Raw genomic sequence first — 21086 nt, 5'->3', positions numbered from 1 at the left:
TAAACAAAATTAGAATAGCCTTAACGATGTCTAATCTCCAGTAGGAGAGGAATATAAAGAACACAGTTATAAGTTATGTTCTTGTTTGAATTTCTGAATGTAGTTCTAGATGTAGAAGTTCTTTTATCTATTTATATTTGACTTTGACCAAGAATTGATCCGAATTTGCATCCACCTGTATTTGGTGTACAATAAACATTGAAAGAATAATCTGTGCATGGTCTAAACCTCAAGATGCAACCATCAGTTATCCACGTTTGTTAATTTTATACGAGGTGTGTCAAATAATATGAATTTAGAAAGAATTCTTTCTAAATTCATATTATTTGACACACCTCGTATAAAATTAACAAACTTGGATAACTGATGATTGCATCTTGAGGTTTAGACCATGCACAGATTTTTATGAAGAATAACTTTTTTCCCTAAAATTATTAATAAAAGAGTTATTACATGTCTAATAAATAAAAATGATGATCAGAATCAGTAATTTAGGAAAATTTCAGATTTTTTTTTCGAGTAGAAGGCTGTTATTGCATATTTGAATATAGTTTTTAATTACAAATAACTTTTCATAATAAAATTTTTTGATATTTTGAAATATAAAGGTAGTTTGCTCTTGAGCGAAATTCATGTTTTTTGACATACCTCGTATACTGTTGACAAAATTTGATATCTGATGATTGCATCTTAGGTTTTAGACTATGCAGAGCACTTTATAAAGAATGACTTTTTTTCGTAAAATTTATATTAAAAAAGTTTCCCATATGGTTCCAAGTTACGCAGATACGCAGACACCCTGTATAAGTATGGATGTACAACTAGTTTATACAAAACTCATAAATGGTACAAAGAGACTGGAAATATATATGATATAGACAATACAACATCCAACTCAGATCAAACAACTCTTAAGCACAATAAAAGTACACTATGGATGTAAACAAAAAAAATATACAAGCAAAATCAAAGCTTTATGCTCGTTTAAGTCAATAATCTTAAATGTTACAGAAAAACAAAACATAATGAGCAGAACAACTTACCCACTGTGGTATACCTAACGAAAGTCTCCTTATTTTCGATCATGGCATCTACTGCTAATTTCTCGCAATATTGGGCAGTAATTATGGCGATCGTGGGTTGTTTCGAGCTGGCGACAGTTGGCATTTGTTTGACGATGGTAACTTGATGGGTATCGTGAGATTGTTGACGGGTGAAAGCACCATGTTCCATAGCTTTGACCACTTGACGGGACTGGAGTTGGGATATACACTGTGCAACTTCCTCTTCATCCCAGCCATTGTCTCTATCAGATTTTACAGTAGGATTAGTTTGATTGGAAAAAATTTAACAAAAGTAACATATGCATCAAATTTTAAACATCAAAAGCAGATATTGGTTAAGGTTAAAGTTCTATAGACCTAATACATAGACTGAGACAAGTAACAGAGAAATCACATGAATACAACAAATGGAAATGATGAATTTTTATATGATGTAAACACGCATGTTAAAGAGAAGCCATATTTTAAGAATTAACAACATATACAAGTGCGCCTTATAAAAATTTTTTGAAAAAAAATATAACTATAAGACAAAAATTAATTTAAATATCAAAACTAGTTATAAACAAAAAATCGGACATTTTATCATTGTCAATTCTAGCAATTCCCAGTATCAACCACCATCATTCAACATAGTGTTGTCCTTCCATGGATAAAGAGAGTGATGGTATCATTGTATAAAAATATAAAAGGGCTATTCAGGACTGTTAGTCCAGAGAAATAAGATTTTTCTCGTGACACATCCCCCTCCAGGCCGAAACCAAATTTTTTGAGTAGTATGGACATCTATATTAATAACCTTTATGTTTCCTGCAGCTGATTTTGATGATATACATAGTTATAAACAAATGAGATCAAAAAACGGTAAATTTTCACTTTTTCGTCTATAACCAAAAAGTTAAGCATTTTAAACAAATTTGAGAGTAAGAAACTCATAAATCGTCTAAAAAATTTCAGTATGGCGTTCACTGAATATGTCTATTCTCATTGGTTGCTTAGAAAATTGCAAAATAAATCATAAATTTTGAGTTTTCATAAATATTCATAACTTATCTAAAAATTAACTTAGAACCTTCTTATTACACGAATTGCTGAGACTTCTGGTGCTTAAATTATATTTTAAATTTCAAAGCAATTGGTCAAATGTTTAAAAGTTTTTTAATTTGTTTATCCCAAATTCATTTTTTTGCAACACTATAAGTCAGAGAATTATGAGGTTACAGTAAGACTTCTAAGAGTTTATGGAAGAACATTTAGATAGATAGATATTTATTTATTTATCATAATAGATAATACACAAAACAGAAACATTGCACTCCACACCTGTACAAATTACATAAGAATTGTTAAGGCAAGGAGCGCTGTATAATTATCATAAAGTATTACAAAAATTAAAAACATGAGACTAAACAAATAAAGAAATAAGCATTGTCAAATTAAATTAATCAGAAACATTCAATATATAAATAAAAAAAGAAAAAAACAAAATAAAAATAAAAACACTGGAAGTACAACAAACATTGCCAATTGGTTTCTAGGTCTTAGTTTTAATATAATGGACTAATAATCTCTTAAAGATAGTTGCATTATGGCTATTTTTAATATGATAAGGTATATTATTGAACTGTACAATGCCTTTATGAAACAAACTTTGACTATTTATACTATTGACTCAATTAAAAAAAAATGACAAAAAGTAATTTTAAACAGTGTAAAATTATTTTGCAAAAACACGTCGATTTTTTGCTTACTTATAAACAATTAGAATAACTTTTTAACCGTTCCCGTAGAAAAATTATTTTTTCATATTTGGAAAGACTGAATTTTTATTCGCGGTGTGCAAGTACTTGGAAGGGAAACGAGAAACGACCGTGCGCGAGTCGCGGAGAAATATTGCAACTATCTTAAATAATTCATATTGTCAATTGAAATTGTCAAATTGACATATATTTCATACCTTCTGTCATTGAAGCAGAAAAATTATATATTGCTCCACAATATTGATATGATATGCAATTATTATATAAAGGTAAATTTAATTAATTGTATTTTGCTTGCAGTAGTGCATTTTAATAACTAATTTTATTTACTACATACAATTGTTTACGTTTGCGTAACATAACCTGCATCTTATTTTTTCTTATTATTTTTTTGGACTATGGCCTTGGCAATTATCCAGCAACCAGGACTAATATAATTGGCCAATATAATTAAAAGTGCGAATAAAAGTACAGAGCGTAGAAATAGAGGTCGCTTTGCCGAACTTGCACGGTCCCAATACACATTTAGAAAGAAAAACAATTGTCCTAGGACAATTAGGGACGAAGTTAGCCCCCCCCCTTTTTTAATTCACATGTTTTTGCAAAATAATTTTGCAGTATTTAGAATTTTTTTGTCATTTTTTTTTAATTAAATTAATAGTATAAATCTTCTTCTTTCATAAACTATCCAAAGTATTAGTGTAACTTCATAATTTTCAGACTTATAGCGTTGCAGAAAAAATTAATTTGGGATAAACAAATTAAATACCTTTTAAACTATTTGACCAATTGCTTTGAAAATTAGGGTATAATTTAAGCACCAGAAGTCTCAGCATTCCGTGTAATAAGAACGTTCTAAGTTAATTTTTACATAAGTTATGAATATTTATAAAAACTCAAAATTTATTATTTATTTTGCAATTTGCTAAGCAACCAATAAGGATAGACATATTCAGCTAACGCCATATTGAAGTTTTTTATACGATTTATGAGTTTCTCACTCTCAAATTTGTTTAAAATACATACTTAACTTTTTGGTTATAGACAAAAAAAGCGATAATTTACCGTTTTTGATCTTCATTTGTTTATAACTATGTATATCATCAAAATCGGCTGCAGGAAACATATAGGTTATTAATATAGATGTCCATACTACTCAAAAAATTTGGTTTCGGCCTGCAGGGAGTTGTGTCACCAACAGGATATTTTCTTTCCTTATTTCTCCGAACTATGTGAGAACTATAGAGGGACAAAGTTAATGTCGCAAACAATGAAAATTTGTGAGAGAACTATAGGGCGATGGTTAAGGAGAGAGACATCGATATGAGAAGAACAGTTTGGGTTTTGGGTTGAGTGGTTTCGGATTAACCGAAAGTTTTCCAGTGACAGTTGGTTTGCATCAAGACTCCTCACCGTGTCCCTACCTGTTTAATCTTATTATGGATGTACTGACAGAGAAGGTAAGAGAGAAGTCTCCTTGGTCTCCTATTTGCTGATCATATTGTGTTAGTAGATGAGGGTAAAGAAATGTTGGATGGTTGGAGAAAGGCTATTGAAGGGGGTTGGAAAAGGGCTATCTCGAAGAGGGAGGACTTAATGTTAGAAGGTCGAAAACAAAATATATAGGACGAGTACGAAACATCAAAAACAAATATTAAATGTAATTTTCATGACAACTAATCAGCACTGAATCCCATATAAACATAATATTCAATCTATATATTTGAAAGAGCAATTTACAATTTTCTACGAAATACCAAGGAGATTTAGGGAAGATATTAGAGCAAACTAATTTTATGCTATAACAAATACTAGTAGGATAGAATATTGAGATATTATGAGCGATTCGTATATATGGGCAATGTAATTATGAGGTTTGATTGAATGGCCAGCAAGATCCCTCGATTAACTCCCTCTTATATAATATATGTTTTGAATTATAAAATTATTAATTTAAATTTTTTTCTATATTTATTACTAGTCCAGAAACCGAAGCTTTTCACCTCGCAATTTTCACACAATGGATCGATTTGCTTGAAAATTTGAGAATAAGTAGTGGATAGTCCAAGGATCAAAATCTACATGATGCCGAAAGGCGCTTTGGGGGTGGCTGCCACACCATCTCGATTGTGGAATTTTTTTTATATTTTGACAGCTAAAAATGATAAAAATATTCATTCTAAGCAAACAATGTTCTATACATTTTTTTGATAAATTTAATAGTTTTCGATTTATTCGCTATCCAAAGTGTTAGTTTTATATCGAAAACATCAATGTTTTCGATAATACTCATTTACGATTCACTCAATTTTTGCCGTAGAAAACGATTTTTCAAACCAAATTCTTTAGAATGAAATAACCTACAATTTCATATTTAAACATTATTTCGTATCTCTGATGTTAATCTTTCTATTCTGAAGAAAATGCCATTTTTTACCAAACTAGAAAAATTCGTTATTCGCTTTTAACTCCAGTTTTTTAAAAGTAATCATTCTAAGCGAATCAAACTTCTAGAATTTATTAATAATATATAAATACCGAAGAATGAATAAGGCCAATGACTAAAACATCGCTAACTTACATTATTATGCTTCCAATTGGATTTCTCCTTTTTTTTTTTCAAAAAAATGTATTGATTTTTTAACTGTAAATTTTTTATTTTTTATCTTAGAATGTTTGGTAGAAAAAAATTTTGTAGGTTTTTACAAGATCTATAAGTCTGTTAATATTAAATCTTTTTAAAATTCTCAGTTGCAAAAAGAGGTGACTGTAAAAGGGTTGGTAAAGGTGGTTTTTGCATTTTTATTACAAGTTTTAATTGTCAATAGCTCACCCAATTTTTGCCGTAGAAAAAATGTTTGCAAACCTGGTTCTTGGGAATTAAATAGGTTACAATTTCATATTTAAACATTTTTTCGTATCTCTGATGCTTAATCTTTCTGTTCTGAAGAAAATGCCATTTTTTTTCAAACTACAAAAATTCGTTATTCGCTTTTAACTCCGTTTTTTAACTAATCATTCTAAGCCGGCCAAACTTCTAGAACCTATTAATAATACATAATTAAAGAAGACCAAATTAGGGTGGTGATTAGGAGGTTGCTTCCGATCACTTTTTCGCTGAAAAAAATAGGGACTGACATTCTTTTCATTATAAGTCACTTAATTTTTGAGCAAGAGACTTTTTTTTATTTTTGGAGATAGATCTTTTTAAACATTTAATGATGTTTTTAAATACTTTAAATTAGTTTAACCAGTTATCCTCGAAAAATGCATAGTTTTCCCGTCTTTTGACTTTGAAACTACAATATTTAGCATTTGACGAAGAAAAGCTAAATATAATAAAGTGTAGCTCGACTACTATTTTAGTCTTACAGAAAATTAAAAAAAAACGGTTGTGTTTATTTTTTTAAAAGGTACATTTTTGTTAAGTAAAGTTGTTTTGATAAAAAGAAAACTTTTGGAGTTATTAGCAGAAAACTTATTAAAAACATTGATTTTTTCGATATAAAACTAACACTTTCGATAGCGAATAAATCGAAAACTATTAATTTTATCAAAAAAATGTATAGAATGTTTTTTGCTTAGAATGAATTTTTTTACCAACTTTTGCCGTCAAAATATAATAAAAATTTCCACACCCCGAGATGGGGTGGCAACCACCCCCATGGTAAAAGCGACTTTCTGAATCATATAGATTTTGATCCTTGGACTATCCATTTCTTATTTTTAAATTTTCAAGCAAATTGATCCATTCTGTAAAAATTGCGAGGTTTTGTCCTATTTTAAGCTTCATGGACTATACAGCTAATTTATAATCTACTCCGTAGTACAGGAGTATTTAGTAAAGATGACGAGTGATACGTGGCTTGTAGTGGGTACCGCCCATTAACGGTACTCCAAGTCTTCACCTAATCTCCAAGGTCTTCAGGCCAGGTTCTGTTTAGACGTCAAGTAGGTAATGGTGTTTATTTTATTTACGTTACATTTAATAAAGTTTCCTATGAATGTTTTTGACTTGACGGGAAAAATTTGAATTTGACACTAGTATTTGAATTTAATCAACCATCTTATCTTGGCAACACCGCTCATACCTCTTTCCCCTAGGAGCGCCACTACTTGACCTGTTTGGTCAACTTTGCATCTACGAGACCCCTGCACACCTAAAACTAGACCTAATATAATTTCAACCGCCGACCGAGAAGGTCGATCTCAGAGCACACACGATTTTAAAATTGTAAGTTATACGTTTTCATTACGATTCAGAGCAAATAAATGATTTCAACCATTTGTTAACATCGACATGTACCATTCGATAATGTTTTTGTAGTAACATAATACATTCATATTGAAGTACTAGCAGTTTTTTAATCATTACATAATAAAATTGAACCTCTACCTATGGAAATATACCACTATCGAAGGAACCCACAAAAATTCATCTGAGAAAACAGCTGTACTGGTTGTTTTCTGTACCCTGACTCAAGAAGTATAGCCACACTTGGACGATTAGAAGCCCTAATCCGTTCAACTAGCAAAACACAAGCGTTACGTCTATGTTTTAAGAGGGTAGCACTTTCAATAATCTGATACTTTTTCATAAAAATAGAGTAATATGGAAAAAATCATGGATGACTCGTAATGTTCTAGCATTTTCACAGACTCCCATGTATATTGCGAAATATCAGGGTGGGCTGTTTTGAATGGCCAAGCCTGTATATCCTTACATTAGATAATTATACACGGAGATATGTAGAAATGCTTTATACATTTTATTTTATCTTAATTGAAATAACTAATCAAAAATATACAGAACACTCCTTACCTAGCAATATCTTTTATTGTAATTGGATTAGGATATGACGATTCTATTATTTCTAAAACTTTTTCTACGGTTAGTACCACAATATGGCCCAAGGAATTTTCTTCCGCTGAAACTAAAATGAAAAATTGTAAAATAAGTATACAAATTTTGCAATGTTGATACGATTATACGCTGTGAGCTCGTACGTAGAGGGGATATTTACAAATTCGCGAGCGCCAGTAGTGGCAAGTCTGTAAACGTTTACCGGAAATTTGACATAAATGTCAAAGTGATTAAATTATAATTAAAAACATTAATTATAAAAAATATTAGTTGGTCAAAGCTGTGGTATATATTTTTACCTTAAATATACTTCCGTTTTAAATACTGAATTTAAGTTTTTTTAATGTTCCGTAATATGTTATTATAAATTAATCTATTAATCTTGGCGCCATCTACATGATAATTGTGAAAGTATCCGAAGTAAGAAATTCATATTTTATCAATAGAACGTCAAAATGATTAGCAAAATCTTAAAAAAATCCATTACAATTTAATTACTTTTTTGCGTTGTAAATATTAAGCGATAACAATTAAATAATAAATTTAAAAATTACCGGTGAAAGTTGAATTAGTAATCCGCCAGGAGCGACACCAGCGAAGGTCAGAGCGTATAAAGGCAACAAACTGGGACTAAACTATATAAGTATCAAGTAAATGTGCCAACTAAAAACAAACATGGTTGTTTATTTATATTAGGTTTGTTCTAGCATCAGTTTCAAACGGTTTGAAACCATCAGCGAATAGTCGACCAGCGCGAGTAGAGGGGATAGCACTGGTGACTGTATTATGTTCTCTCACTGACCAACTATTTGCTGACGGTTTCTGACTAGTTTGACTGTTTGCTAGAACAAACCTAATATTACTAAAAAAATTAATTTAATAAATATGTTTCTAAATAAAAATTGTGGTCTCGCTTCATTTAATTGGAACTTCTTCTTCTTCATGTGTCATCTCCTATAAGAACGTGGATAATCATCATGGCAATTCGCATTTTCGATACCGCTGCTCTAAAAGAATCAGCAGAAGTGTAGTTAAACCAAGTTTTCAAATTGTTTAACCAGGCTCCTTTTTCCACGTTTGCTCCTACCCTGTATTCTTCCTTGTATTATTAATTGCAGCAAGTTATAACGCTCGCCTCTTAGGGTATGTCCCAGATATTGAAACATTATTGCTGTTTTTTAAAAAACACTCTGGTGATATTTTTGGTAACAGTTTGGGTGTAACTAAAGTTTTTAAATCTGCCTTATTTAGATTTTTGGAACAATCCATAAAAATGGCATTTTTCTTTTTCTTCTACTTTCATAGCGAATTGTCCTTTTAAATGAACGACGTTGAAGTAAGCAAAGTGTCGGAATATGTCTTGCAGTAGTTGCATTATTAACTTCATATTTTAGCCCAACTACTGGTTTGTTCCTCTTAATTTTCTCGTACAGAAAATACACATATACAGTGCTCTTCAGATAAAACTATCCACCTTAAATAACTTTTGAACGACTGATTTTTAGAAAAAAACGCAGAAACACGTCAAATAATACTTGAAGGGGGAGGCATTATGCCATATTTAAGCTTGACGGGAAAGGCAGCCTCTCACCCCCCGTATCATCCCTTATTTTTTTTAATTACTACCCCTTTTTTATTTTAGATTTGGCTTCTCCTCTTTGTACTAATTCCAAAAATGTATAACACTCGATCCTTAAAGTGATTAGTTTATGAGAAAAATAAATACAAAAGCAACAAAACTGGATTGAAAAAAATTATTTTTTTAACAATTTTATTAACATACAAACATTTAAAATGATTTTTGAAATCTTGAATAATTATTATTATTAAAATTTTTTAATAATTATTGTTAAAATTTTTGGTAGTGAAATGTTCACTCTAAATTTTATAAAATTGTTAAAAAATCATTTATCTACTCTATCTCATATTATGTATGTTTTTAGTTTGTGAAAACTGTCATTATAGATAGCAGTGCGTGAAGTAACAATGTATTTTAAATGGGATTTACTTTTTCGCACTGTTTTTTGGCACACTTTCATATAATCAAAATATCCTTAACTTTCGCGTTGTCATGATGATGACATCATCATCATCATCATCATCAATGGCCATGCCGCTACAACTCTTCGTGAGTCTTTGCCGCATTTACTATTGCCTTCCATGTTTGTCGGTCCTGTGCCACAAATTCCCATTGTCGCACTCCCATTTTCTCTAGATCTTCTTGGTGATGACATGTGAGCAATAAATTACAACAAAAGATTTGACAGTTTTGTGGTTTAAAAGAAGTTAGAATTTTTAAATATCAAAGTTCTAAAAATTGTAGAATAGAAATGAATTCCAGTGACGATGTGACGAAGACACGAAGAATTACAGTTTTTTTATTTGTTTTATCGTAGATTAAATATTGTATGAAACTGTGCGTGAAGTACTTTTTGCGAACTTACGCGATGTATAGCACTCGCTCCGCTGTCGCTCGTGCTCTAAACATCGCGTGCGTTCGCAAAAAGCATACTTCACGAACTGTTTCATAAATAACTATTTTATTCAATCCAGTTTTCTTGCATTTGTATTTATTTTTCTCATAAACTAATCACTTTAAGCATCAAGTCATACACATTTTTGAAATCAGGACAAAGAGTAGAATCCAAATATGAAATAAAAAAGGGGTAGTAATTAAAAAAAAAGTAAGGGATGATACGGGGGGGACATCATCATGCTTTTCCCGTCAAGCTTAAATATGGCATAATGTCTCCCCCTTCAAATATTATTTGACCTGTTTTTGCGTTTTTTCTAAAAATCAGTGGTTCAAAAGTTATTTAAGGTGGGTAGTTTTATCTGAAGAGCACTGTATATTTGCAACAACTGTATTACGAGGACTACAGGTCAGATTTGATCATTTTCATAACAGTTTTGATGTTTTACTTGATACTTTACTAATATTATTTATTAAAAGCAACCGTGCTATATTGTTAGATCAATTACATCTACTTAGAAATAAAAGTAACCAAAAACTTAAACATTAGTGAAAATAATAAAAAAAACTTAAGAAAATTTAAAAATAAATCACACCAATGTTTACCCATAAACGAGGAATCTAGATCAATTCTACTATACCCAGGAGCTATAAGAAAGTTGAACAATATAAATATGTACAGATATTTAGACAAGTATGGTACTTACGTGGTCGTGAAGGAACTTCTACTGTTTCTTCTAATTGCCTTAATTCTACTTCTAATTTTACTATACTTTTGAAACTATGTTGCATCAATTTCATTATTTTCTTTATAAAACCAACGTAGTCTAAAATAAAATATATTTAAAATAATATTGTTAAGAGTAAAATCTTTGAAATACTTATAACAGAAAGATGAAATTACACAATCATCGAAACATTGATGTTTTTATTAATTCTGGACGAGTTGGCAAAAAACTATTTTACAATGCATTACTTCCTACAATTTGATGTTTAGTTGAAATGGCATGTTGTGCAAAGACGCAAGAGCGTTACGTTTGGAAACCCTAATGTCGCTTTGTGAGAAGTTAAACGACCTTGAAGAGACCGGCTGGTCTGGCCAATGTAGTAGGTATTCTAAAGGGATCAATGGAGTTTTGGTGTTTGAAAACAACTTTTCCACAGTCGTGGTGTTTTTAGTGCTATTTTAATGGCTAAATTTTTGAAGAATTTAGTAAGCTTATTTAACTTGTGGGAAATAATCATATTTTGTGGATCGTCCTAGGATGAACTGGAAATTTTTTTAACTGTATGTTATTAGAAATGGACGCTAATTTAACACCATTGGGTGGTTCTGAAATAGAATGACCATAGCTATTGTAAAATAAATATTTATTGATGATAGAGATGGGATAGGAGTTGTCATCGATGAGAATGGACTTGGATAGATTCAGAGATTCATCTTTGCACGGCGCACGTAAAAAAGTATATACTCTAAGACTAAGGGCTTGTACAAAGTTATGTTTGTATCTGGTTGGGTGTGCAGAGTGGTAATTTGAAACGGTTGCTAGCCATTTCTTTTCTGTAGCATTAAATCAGTCATTTGCCGATGACATATACTCATAAGCAACAATACATAGGAACTAATCTACATGCTAGAGGAGCTTAAACAAAAATCTAAGAAAATCTGTTTAAAAATGAATTTAAATAAAACAAAAGTCAAAATATCACAATCGAGTTTGATGGAAGTGAGATTGAAAGTATCGAAGATTATATGTATATACCTAGGTCACACGATTAAACAAGGCAAATAAAATCAAACGGCAGAGATAACTAAAAGAATCCGAATTACTTATGCATCAGTAGAAAGACTTAGCGTTGTGTTGAAAAACAAAAAGAGACCAATAAATCTAAAGGAAAGGGTATTCAACAGTTGTATTTTATAAGTTATGACCTATGGATTGGAGACGGTGACACTTACAGAGTTATTGGCCAATAGATTAAGAACAGCACAGATGGGCCATCGATCGAGCTATGTTAAGAGTATCTCTGAGAGAATATATACGAAATGTGTACGTGCGAAGCAGGACGAAAGTGAAAGATATATAATAATTGGAAGAATTGCGCAAATGAAATGGGACTGAGTAGGACACGTTGCACGACAAAACAACGAAAGAGGACGAGAAACATTGTACATTGGAGCCCACGCGAGTACAGTCATAGTAGCTGAAGACCACGAAAATTATGACTAGACGACATCAAAGCAAAAGTGGGGAGAAACTGGAACCAAATAGCACAAAATAGAGAAGAAGTTGATGGTCTTGACGACCACCCTTATATGCTGTTTGAAGATTTGCATTTTTAATGGGCTGCCAATAGCAAACAACTAGATTATAACAAAAAGTTTTGCTATCATGAGCGATATGATAGAATGATGGGTGCTAATAAACACCAATTAAGTAACCTCCAACAATTGCTTCTTCGTCAGAGACAGTTTCTCTATGAATAACGATGTATATTGACTTACCTCTAGGGAATTCTTGGGGGCTGACCAATTCTCTGAAAAAATCTTGGGCAACTCCTGCTTGGCCTCCATCGGTCTCATCTTGGGTATTTGGAGTATCTCTGAACCAAAACCTTATCGTTCGAGATTCTTGAGTGTGTTTACCTGTTTCTTTATTTACTAGAAATACTCTGAATTCTAGAGAGAGCTGCGCTGGCGGTGACACTCCATTTTCTAAAAATAAAAAAGTGTAATTCTGATATTACTCTACAAAAACATCGTTATAATAAGTATTTCCATGTGAACATAAAATCTGCAAAATATAAATGAACATGATTTGATAAATTTAGCTACATGGGATTGGAAGAACAAAGTACAAAAACGAAATAGGAGAGATATTTCAAATATGTCATTAGAAAATTAAAGTAAGAAAAATACGATAAGAAAATATAGAAAAGAACTGACTTAAAAGCAATCAAGAAGATAAGAAAAAGTAGAAAGAAGCTGAAAACATTTAATTTTTACACTTCCACAAAATTTATTATGTACAATTTATTTTCACTACAGCTCTTTTTATACCATGGGCCTACACTTTATAACCGTTAACTGAAGAAGTTGAGGAGGGGAGAGGTGTTTGTCTTAAGAAGTTGCGTCATTCAGAATTATATCTTCTTCTTCTTCGCGCGACTAGGATTACTCCTGTTTGTCTGCCTCTTATTCTGTTTCAGTTGTTGTTGACTGTACATTGTCTTTCCACCTTTTCGGCGGCCTTTCAACGGGTCTTATGCTATACGGTTTGCTGTTTTCACAGATGTTCGCTAATCTATCTGGTTCCATTCGGTTTACATGTTCGTTTCAGTTTTTCTTTCTTATTTTTATCCACCTGTTAATATTTTGAATTTTGCATCTTCTCGTATACTTCTGTTGCTTTGTCTGTCTCTTAATAATATGCCCGCTATTGATCTTAATACTTTCATGTCGATATTGTTGATTTGTTGTTTCGTCTTTCTTGTATCGGTCCTTGTCTCCGCTGCATATGTTAGGATAGGTCTTACTGTTGTCTTGTATACTTTTATTTTGCTTTCCGTGGTCATATATTTGTTTCTCCATATGGTTTCTCGGAGGCAACCACTTACTCTTGCCGCTTTTGTTGCTTGTGTTGTAGTCTCTGTTCTTATATTCCTGTCACTAGTGATCTCTACTCCTAGGTAATTGAATTTCATTACTTGTTCTACAATTTTGCCGTCTCTTTCTAACTTGCATCTAGGCGGCTCTTTACTTATCACTATACATTTAGTTTTTTCCACTGATATTCTCATATTAAGTTTATTTGAATTATATCTGTATTTTTTAATTTATTAATTTCCATAGATTCTAATAAAGATAGCTAAGGCCTTTATTTTGAATATAAAGAATATGAAACTCCTCATTAAAAGAATGATTATGATCTAGAAGGTGAAGTGGGTACGTAGAATCTGTTTTTCTATTATTGAAAGAGCTTTTATGTTCTGCTATACGTTTGTTAAAGGTTTTACCCGTTTGGCCGATGTAAGTTTTTGGGCAGTCATCACATGTAAGTTTGTACACACCACCAAGTATTTTTTCTTTTGACCATTGTTGTTCTTAATTTTGGTTTGTTCCGAAAGCTGGTGTTACTCCTTACTTTTTTATGTGCTTGGCTATTTTAGTTGATATTTTGCTTCTATATGTAATCGATCAAAAGGTACTGAGTTTTTTCTCTGGGGGTGAAAAGACTACGTTTAGGGCATTCTTATAATTTACATAATAAAGGGTAGACCAGGCAACGTATGGGCCGCTCTGTGCATCGAGGTGTAACGCCAATATCAATGGACAATATTCACTTTAAGAGTGGTCTAGCCATCTTTGTCTGTCACATGCGCGGGATCGCTTTGTAAAAAGAGATAGACCACCGATCGACTGGCCGCGCGTTACGCTATTTTGTTCAGTATGCGTTGTCTACCCTTATTATGTATATGATTCTTATGCAGTTTTTGGTTTAAAATTTTGTTTGTTCGTTGTACTCATTGATTACTGCTATTTGCTTAATGATATTCAATTGTATCGTGTGAACTTATTTTTGACATGGGATTCTCTGTTAATCTACGTACGGTTTTATGATAGGCTGCTAATTTATGTTGTGTAGGATGGAATTATGTGTCACTGTATCAGTATGGGTAGGTTTATGAAATTCTAGTTTATGAAATTATATTTCTAATCTAAATTCAATATGGCTGTGGAGTGATTTAATGTAAGATAAGAATTGGTGAAGTTGATTGTTAGTTCCTGTAAAGCATACCAGTATATCCTGAAACGCATACTACAAATAGATAAGTAGGAACAATATTCATTAGCAATATGCATAACATTGAACGTAAGTAGGTACTACACCTGCGGAAGAATCACACGAATATATGTATATAGAAAAAAAAAAGAGAACCATACCTGATGCTGTTTCTTTATTGATAATAATTCCTGTATGTTCACCTCCAGCAACGTGCATTTTGTCATTCGCTTTATTTATTTTTCGTCTTTCTATTATTAGGGTAGTAGAATTGTGGGTTTTGCATTTTGGAGTCATCACGACCTGTTCCTGATCCATGGTTTCAGTCATTTAAATCTAAAAAAAAAAAAGAAATAAACTTAAGTTTTGAAATTATACATTGAGTTCGTTTTTTATTAATCATACGGTATAATCACAGTATAATATACAAATGGTAACTATAGTAGGGGAGCAAAGTATGCTAAATATGCAGTCACTCGAGCGCTTTGGGGACCTATTGGGTTGTGATTATTAGGTCCTAAAACCAAAAAAAGTTAAGTAAAATTTTCCATTTTAGTGGGGACTTTCCACTTTTTGATTAAATTTTCCATTTCCAACAATTGTTTCTTCCGATTATAGCGCCATATATCCATAATTCAAAAAAATGTTTCGAATAAAGCTTTCCTATTTTTACGCAAAGAATCCAAATCTGCAATAAAAAATGGGGGCTCCCATTTAAGATTTTAAAGTAACCCCCACCCCACCTCCGAGGAGGGTCGTGTTTGGTACCATCCGATAGATTTTTTAAAAATATTGAATAAGTGTATTATGGAGTTTTTCGATCTGATGTTTAGTTTGCGAAATATCGCGGGATTTGTATTTAAAATTTTAAATTTACAACCCAACCCTCTCCGTGGGGAGTCATGTCTGGTATCTTTCGATAGATTTTTGAAAAATATTGAACACGTAGTTTTTCGTTTTTCGATCTGACGTTCATTTCGCGAAATATTCGCTTTTTTGTGAAACTTTTTGACTCACCCATTTCCGTACGCCCCGCTCAAATCGTCAGATTTTTGCAATATACAAATATACACTCTTTTGCATGTACCTACTTATAGTATTTTTACTACAAAAGCGATATTACGTAGGTCAAAATTTTTGACGTAAGAGAACTGTCAAAACATTAGAATGTGACTTTTCATTATTGCCATGCTTATTATATACATGGCAATAATGAAAAGTCACATTCTAATGTTTTGACAGTTCTCTTACGTCAAAAATTTTGACCTACGTAATATCGCTTTTGTAGTAAAAATACTATAACTTACCTTATCTGACAATTTCGAGTATTTTTAAGGATAGATTTTTTTTTCGGGCCCCCCTGAACGAACTACCCTGTGTTAAGAAGCCAATCTATGGTAGAGGTCCATCTGCAAGGTACCACGTTTCTCCCCATATAATAATCTGACGCCCTCGAGTAACTGCAAAAATCCCCGCTTGGGCTCTCCTACCACTACGGCAATATTGATAAGATCTACACTTTCAGTGCTTCAATATGTAGTCGTCTGACTCAGATGCATTAATTATGATTTATTTGTATGTACAACTAATTAGTATATGGAAAAATTTATTTGATCTTAATTTTGCTGTTTAGAAACTATTTATTGCAACTATTGCAACTATAAGAATGACGAAAGCAAATCTTGCTTTCAAAAAGCATATTAAGTATCTTTTTTTTTTAATAAAATTCTCCTATAAAATAGCAATGCTTTAACATTTTGTTTAATGGCTGACAGATGATCAAACATATACATATTTCACAAAACACTTATGAGATGGTTGAAAACACATCCTCCTCCTCTATCTTTTCTCCTTCGTAAGGATGTAGTTGGCGTCATGTAATTTGTTTGACTATTTCTGTGTAAGTATCTCTCTCCTGTGCGTGTTGTTTTTCGGAGGATGAGTAACCAGTCATGTACTTTATTTGGTCCGATCATCGTACTGGAGATCTTCCTCTGGATCTTTTGCCCTCTACGTTGCCTCAATTATTATTCGTTTCATACCTTCTCTTCTTCTAGTTATATGTCCAAAATATCTCAGTATTTTTGGTTGATGTGGTGAGTCTAGTTTTTATGTTAAGTTCTGCTAGTATTGAATTATTTGTGCTATGTCCCGTCCATGGTATGCGCAACCTTCTACGGTAGACCCACATTTCAAATGCTATTATACGCTTCAAATCTGCTTTTTTGATGGTCCAAGTCTCTGAAGCGTAAGCGGCGATAGGAAATATTGATGCTCGAACTAGGCGTTTGTGTTTTTTGTAATGTCAGTGTCCTTCCATATATTGGAAGAACACTTCCAAAACTTTGGACAAAATATGGAGAAATAGCCAAAATCGGTCAAAATGAGCTTTTTTCCGCTGCCGTTATACAAAATACTAATTAAAAAAACCGAAGGGCACCTATTATAGTTTTGCAGGACACCTTATACTCTAGCGCCGGGTAAGACCATGTTTTACTCTTAATCCGATAATGGTCTTTATAAAGTATCGATTGGGCTTGTCTTTAGTGATGAATCTAGATTCCTTTAGGGATGGATGAGAACAAGAACACAATGTTGTGAAAGATGAAATCCAGTTTTTTTTATCGAACGGCACTGCACCGTACTTCTGGGGTTATAACGTGGAGTACCATCGTTTATGGTATAAAGTCATCTGTAATCGCCTATCCTACCTTCAGACGCTCCAACATCCAATACCAGGATAATGCAAGGCTATACATTGCCACAGTCACCATGGACTTCCTTGAAGAGGTTTTTGCCCTGTTCTCCAAGATCCACGGATTTATCCCCAATTGAACACATGTGGAACATGATGGGTAGAATTTTTTTAATTTCGAGCATATCCTCCTCAAACTTTGGGACCAATTCGAAAGGGGTCAATTAGGCCGTGGAACGAGATATCCAGGAGGATATTAATCATCTAATCAAAAGCGAGCCCAAGACTGTGTTGCATCCTAGACTGTGTTGCCACCGAGGTGCATCAACATGTTATTAACTGATTTACCTACACCTGTAAGCGTAATTGCACAGACACCGATTTTGGACGGTCGATTTTATACCGGCCGTCCAAATTCCAATAGTGAACCACATGTGAGAAAAGGACATTGCATACACTGATGATGCAGGTAAAATGCCGTTAAGCAGCCGTCCACTGCCAGTGTATCGCTGGCACCACGGGAAAGTATTGGCGTATGTGAGTAAATACAGTTGTTCTGAAGCTATTTCCTTGTGGCATTTTTATAATTACGTATTTTTTATGGGAAATAAGCCACAATTTTACTAAAAAATTAAATTTATTAAATGTAAGACCAAATACTTACGATGTCGGGATAGTATCACGAGGTTTTTTCCTGGTTTTCCCTCGTGATTTACTATGGAATCTCTAACGCGAGAATTTTACTGTCATCGTTGCATTTGGTTGTCTTTTTAAAGACAGATCACATGCTATGATTTTTTTGCGACGGATATTCTTGAGTTGGGATTGATTTCATGTAATCGAATGAACTATCTTTTAGTAAAGTCGTCCCAGGAACGCAACTCATAAATATTAGCGATATCATTTTAAAGTCTTCTACTTTAAAATGTATAATATACGTCTGAATTGCCAATATAAATGAGTCAGATTAAATAAATTATTAGAAGAATTTTTTTACTTAGCAACAACATGTTTGTTTTATTTTAATAGTATTTTGTATTTTGACAACGAAACCCGATTTGGGCTTCGAAACGTTAATAAATTCATTTTTTAGTAAAATTGTGGCTTATTTCCCATAAAAAATACGTAATTAGTAAATACAGTATTGCACACACATCGATATTTTATCTTCTTCTTCTTCTTCTTTTTGTATAGACATGAATGTCTGTTTTTTCAATGTGCCTCTAGTAAGTTGTCGTTCAATCGTTGTCGTGGTCTTCCCACTGATCGTCTTCCTATTGGGGAACCGTCTCTCACTGTCCTGACTATCCTATTTGTTGTCATTCGACTTATGTGGTCATTCCATTATATTCTTCTGTTTCTTACCCAGTTATTAATGTTATACACCTTGCATCTCCGTCGTATATCTGTACTTCTAGCTCTATCCCATAGAGTCTTACCATCGATTTTTCGAAGGGTTTTCATCTCCGCTGTTTCGAGCAATCTTTTTGTCGATATTTTATTCGATATTTTATCGGTGCTACCAATTCCAGTCGACTCATCGGTGAAATTTTCGGTACTACGTACTACGCTTTAATCCTCCGGTGGTCACACTGCGGCACTCCGTGCCGCGTTTTAAATTTTTAACCAGTTTTACCAATTTTCTTTCGTACACACCACTATTGATTTAGATTTGTGCGAGTGACTATCTTTAAAATACTACCTGCGGCTATTGCATTTTCTAAGTGTTTTATCAGTTTGATATTGAGCGTTGAAGTGAGAGTTCTTCAATATTTTTTTTGCAAAAATCAAAGTGAGAAAAAAGTTCAGTGCCATGTGTGTTTATAAGACTATTTCAATTATTTTGCATTTAGGTACATATTTTACTTTTGGGATGTTTGTGAAATTTTTTTGTAGTACACGTTTTCTTTGTTCAGATTAGTATTGGGTCCTACTTTTCCTGATCTTCATAAATGACATCACTAAATTAAAAATCGTGGAAACATTTTTCTTTTTGCTGATGATGCCAGTATTACTTGGAGCAACTTAACTATTGCAACTCTTCATGCAACTATAACTTCGGATCTACTGACGATAAAGGCCTGGTTTGACTCTAATTTACTCTCTTTTAATGTGGATAAGACAGTAGCATTATTCTATAAAGGAGCTGTTCAACCTTTGCCTCTTAATAACAGCCAGGTTTGAGTAAAAAAAAGTGATCTTTTGTATTTGTTTAAAAAATTGTTTAAACAATTTCTGCCCAAAAATTCCGCCCGGTACCCTTCAGATTTGGTTAAAGGGAACATCTTTGAATAGGAATCCTCAAATAAACCGAATCAGAAATTTTTTCGGACGGGAGCGGCCTCACCACATGGACTATGCTGGCCTTCCAAAATCGGTGTGTGTGCTATTAGCTTAAGTTGTCTCATTCATATTGAAATTTTGATCGTTTGTTTATTTTGCTACACTGTATAATTGTATAAACTATTTTCAAAATATAATAATTTATAATGGCTGTTTTTTATGCCACTTAGTCTATTATTATCGGATAAAGAGACTCAATTCAAACAGAAAGAATTTAAATAGGTTGTAAAACAACAAAAATAAAAATACCTCCTCGTGTTGAAGTGTTTAAATGTAACGATATCTTTCATTATTCCCATAAAACTGCTATTAAATTAAAGTAAACCGTGAAACTGAATAACAAACTGGTTGAAGAAACTTTCGAAGTTTTTTCTTAACAAATATCTACATGTACAGAAATAGATAATTACGCTTGCGGTTATTCTTTATTATTTCGAGGTAAAAGTAATGGATAATTTACAGTATGTCCCAAAAAAGTGTAAACAAATAAATATACAAATAGTTTACCTAATGTTAGAAAAAAAAGTGGTGCAGTAAGCGCATAGTGTTGACTAGCGAAAGTTTATACAGTTTCCCAAACCCTTTTTTTCAGTGCGTCATAGTTTGTCGAATTCGCTCTAACGCATTACGCCCGAAGTAACAGAAAAAAACGTACATCCTTGATTATTTTACATACAATTTCGAAAAATATGTACTCGTTGGTATTTCCATATTAAAGCGACTTATAGATAAAAAAGATCAAGGCAGGTTTTGTTTATATTTGATTCAGAGTTGGACCACCATCTCCATATAGCTATTTCAGCATCTTTATGCATCATCAGTGAAGTTTATGCAGTCACAACTCTGAAGGAAATATAAACATTCTGCCTATTTTAAGGCAAACCATCGCAATGCAATGAACCCACCTTTTGAGACGCAATTTAGCGACATCTCTCGTATTACGGGGAAAACAACGAAAAGCCCCAGACGCCCCCAGATACAAAGTTTACTACCTTTTAAACAATTAGAATAATTGAAATAAAAAGGTTTTGTTTATATTTGATTCAGAGTTGGACCACCATCTCCATATAGCTATTTCAGCATCCTTATGCATCATCAGTGAA

The 21086-nt window shown here is 32.6% G+C and overlaps 1 protein-coding gene across 6 annotated transcripts in view; it reads right to left on the bottom strand.

Annotated features, from left to right (window-relative positions):
• Nucleotides 1-21086, bottom strand: part of LOC114327849 (uncharacterized) — a 107593-nt gene that overhangs the window by 22920 nt on the left and 63587 nt on the right. For 4 of the 6 annotated variants that reach the window (XM_028276557.2, XM_028276560.2, XM_028276558.2 and 1 more), the window contains 6 exons: nt 15107-15281; nt 12668-12877; nt 10869-10988; nt 10768-10809; nt 7647-7758; nt 1044-1306 (listed from right to left, as the gene is read on the bottom strand). In XM_028276557.2, the coding sequence (XP_028132358.1) occupies nt 1044-1306; nt 7647-7758; nt 10768-10809; nt 10869-10988; nt 12668-12877; nt 15107-15275 (916 nt within the window). In that variant the 5' untranslated portion in view covers nt 15276-15281. The remainder of the gene's footprint in view (nt 1-1043; nt 1307-7646; nt 7759-10767; nt 10810-10868; nt 10989-12667; nt 12878-15106; nt 15282-21086) is intronic. The other 2 variants (XM_028276561.2, XM_028276562.2) reach the window with 1 other exon arrangement.

Source organism: Diabrotica virgifera, chromosome 5 (genome assembly GCF_917563875.1).
Source record: "Diabrotica virgifera virgifera chromosome 5, PGI_DIABVI_V3a".
Taxonomy (NCBI): Eukaryota; Metazoa; Arthropoda; class Insecta; order Coleoptera; family Chrysomelidae; genus Diabrotica; species Diabrotica virgifera.
The sequence above is the reverse complement of the archived record's forward strand: the minus strand, read 5'-3'. Positions and strand labels throughout refer to the sequence as shown.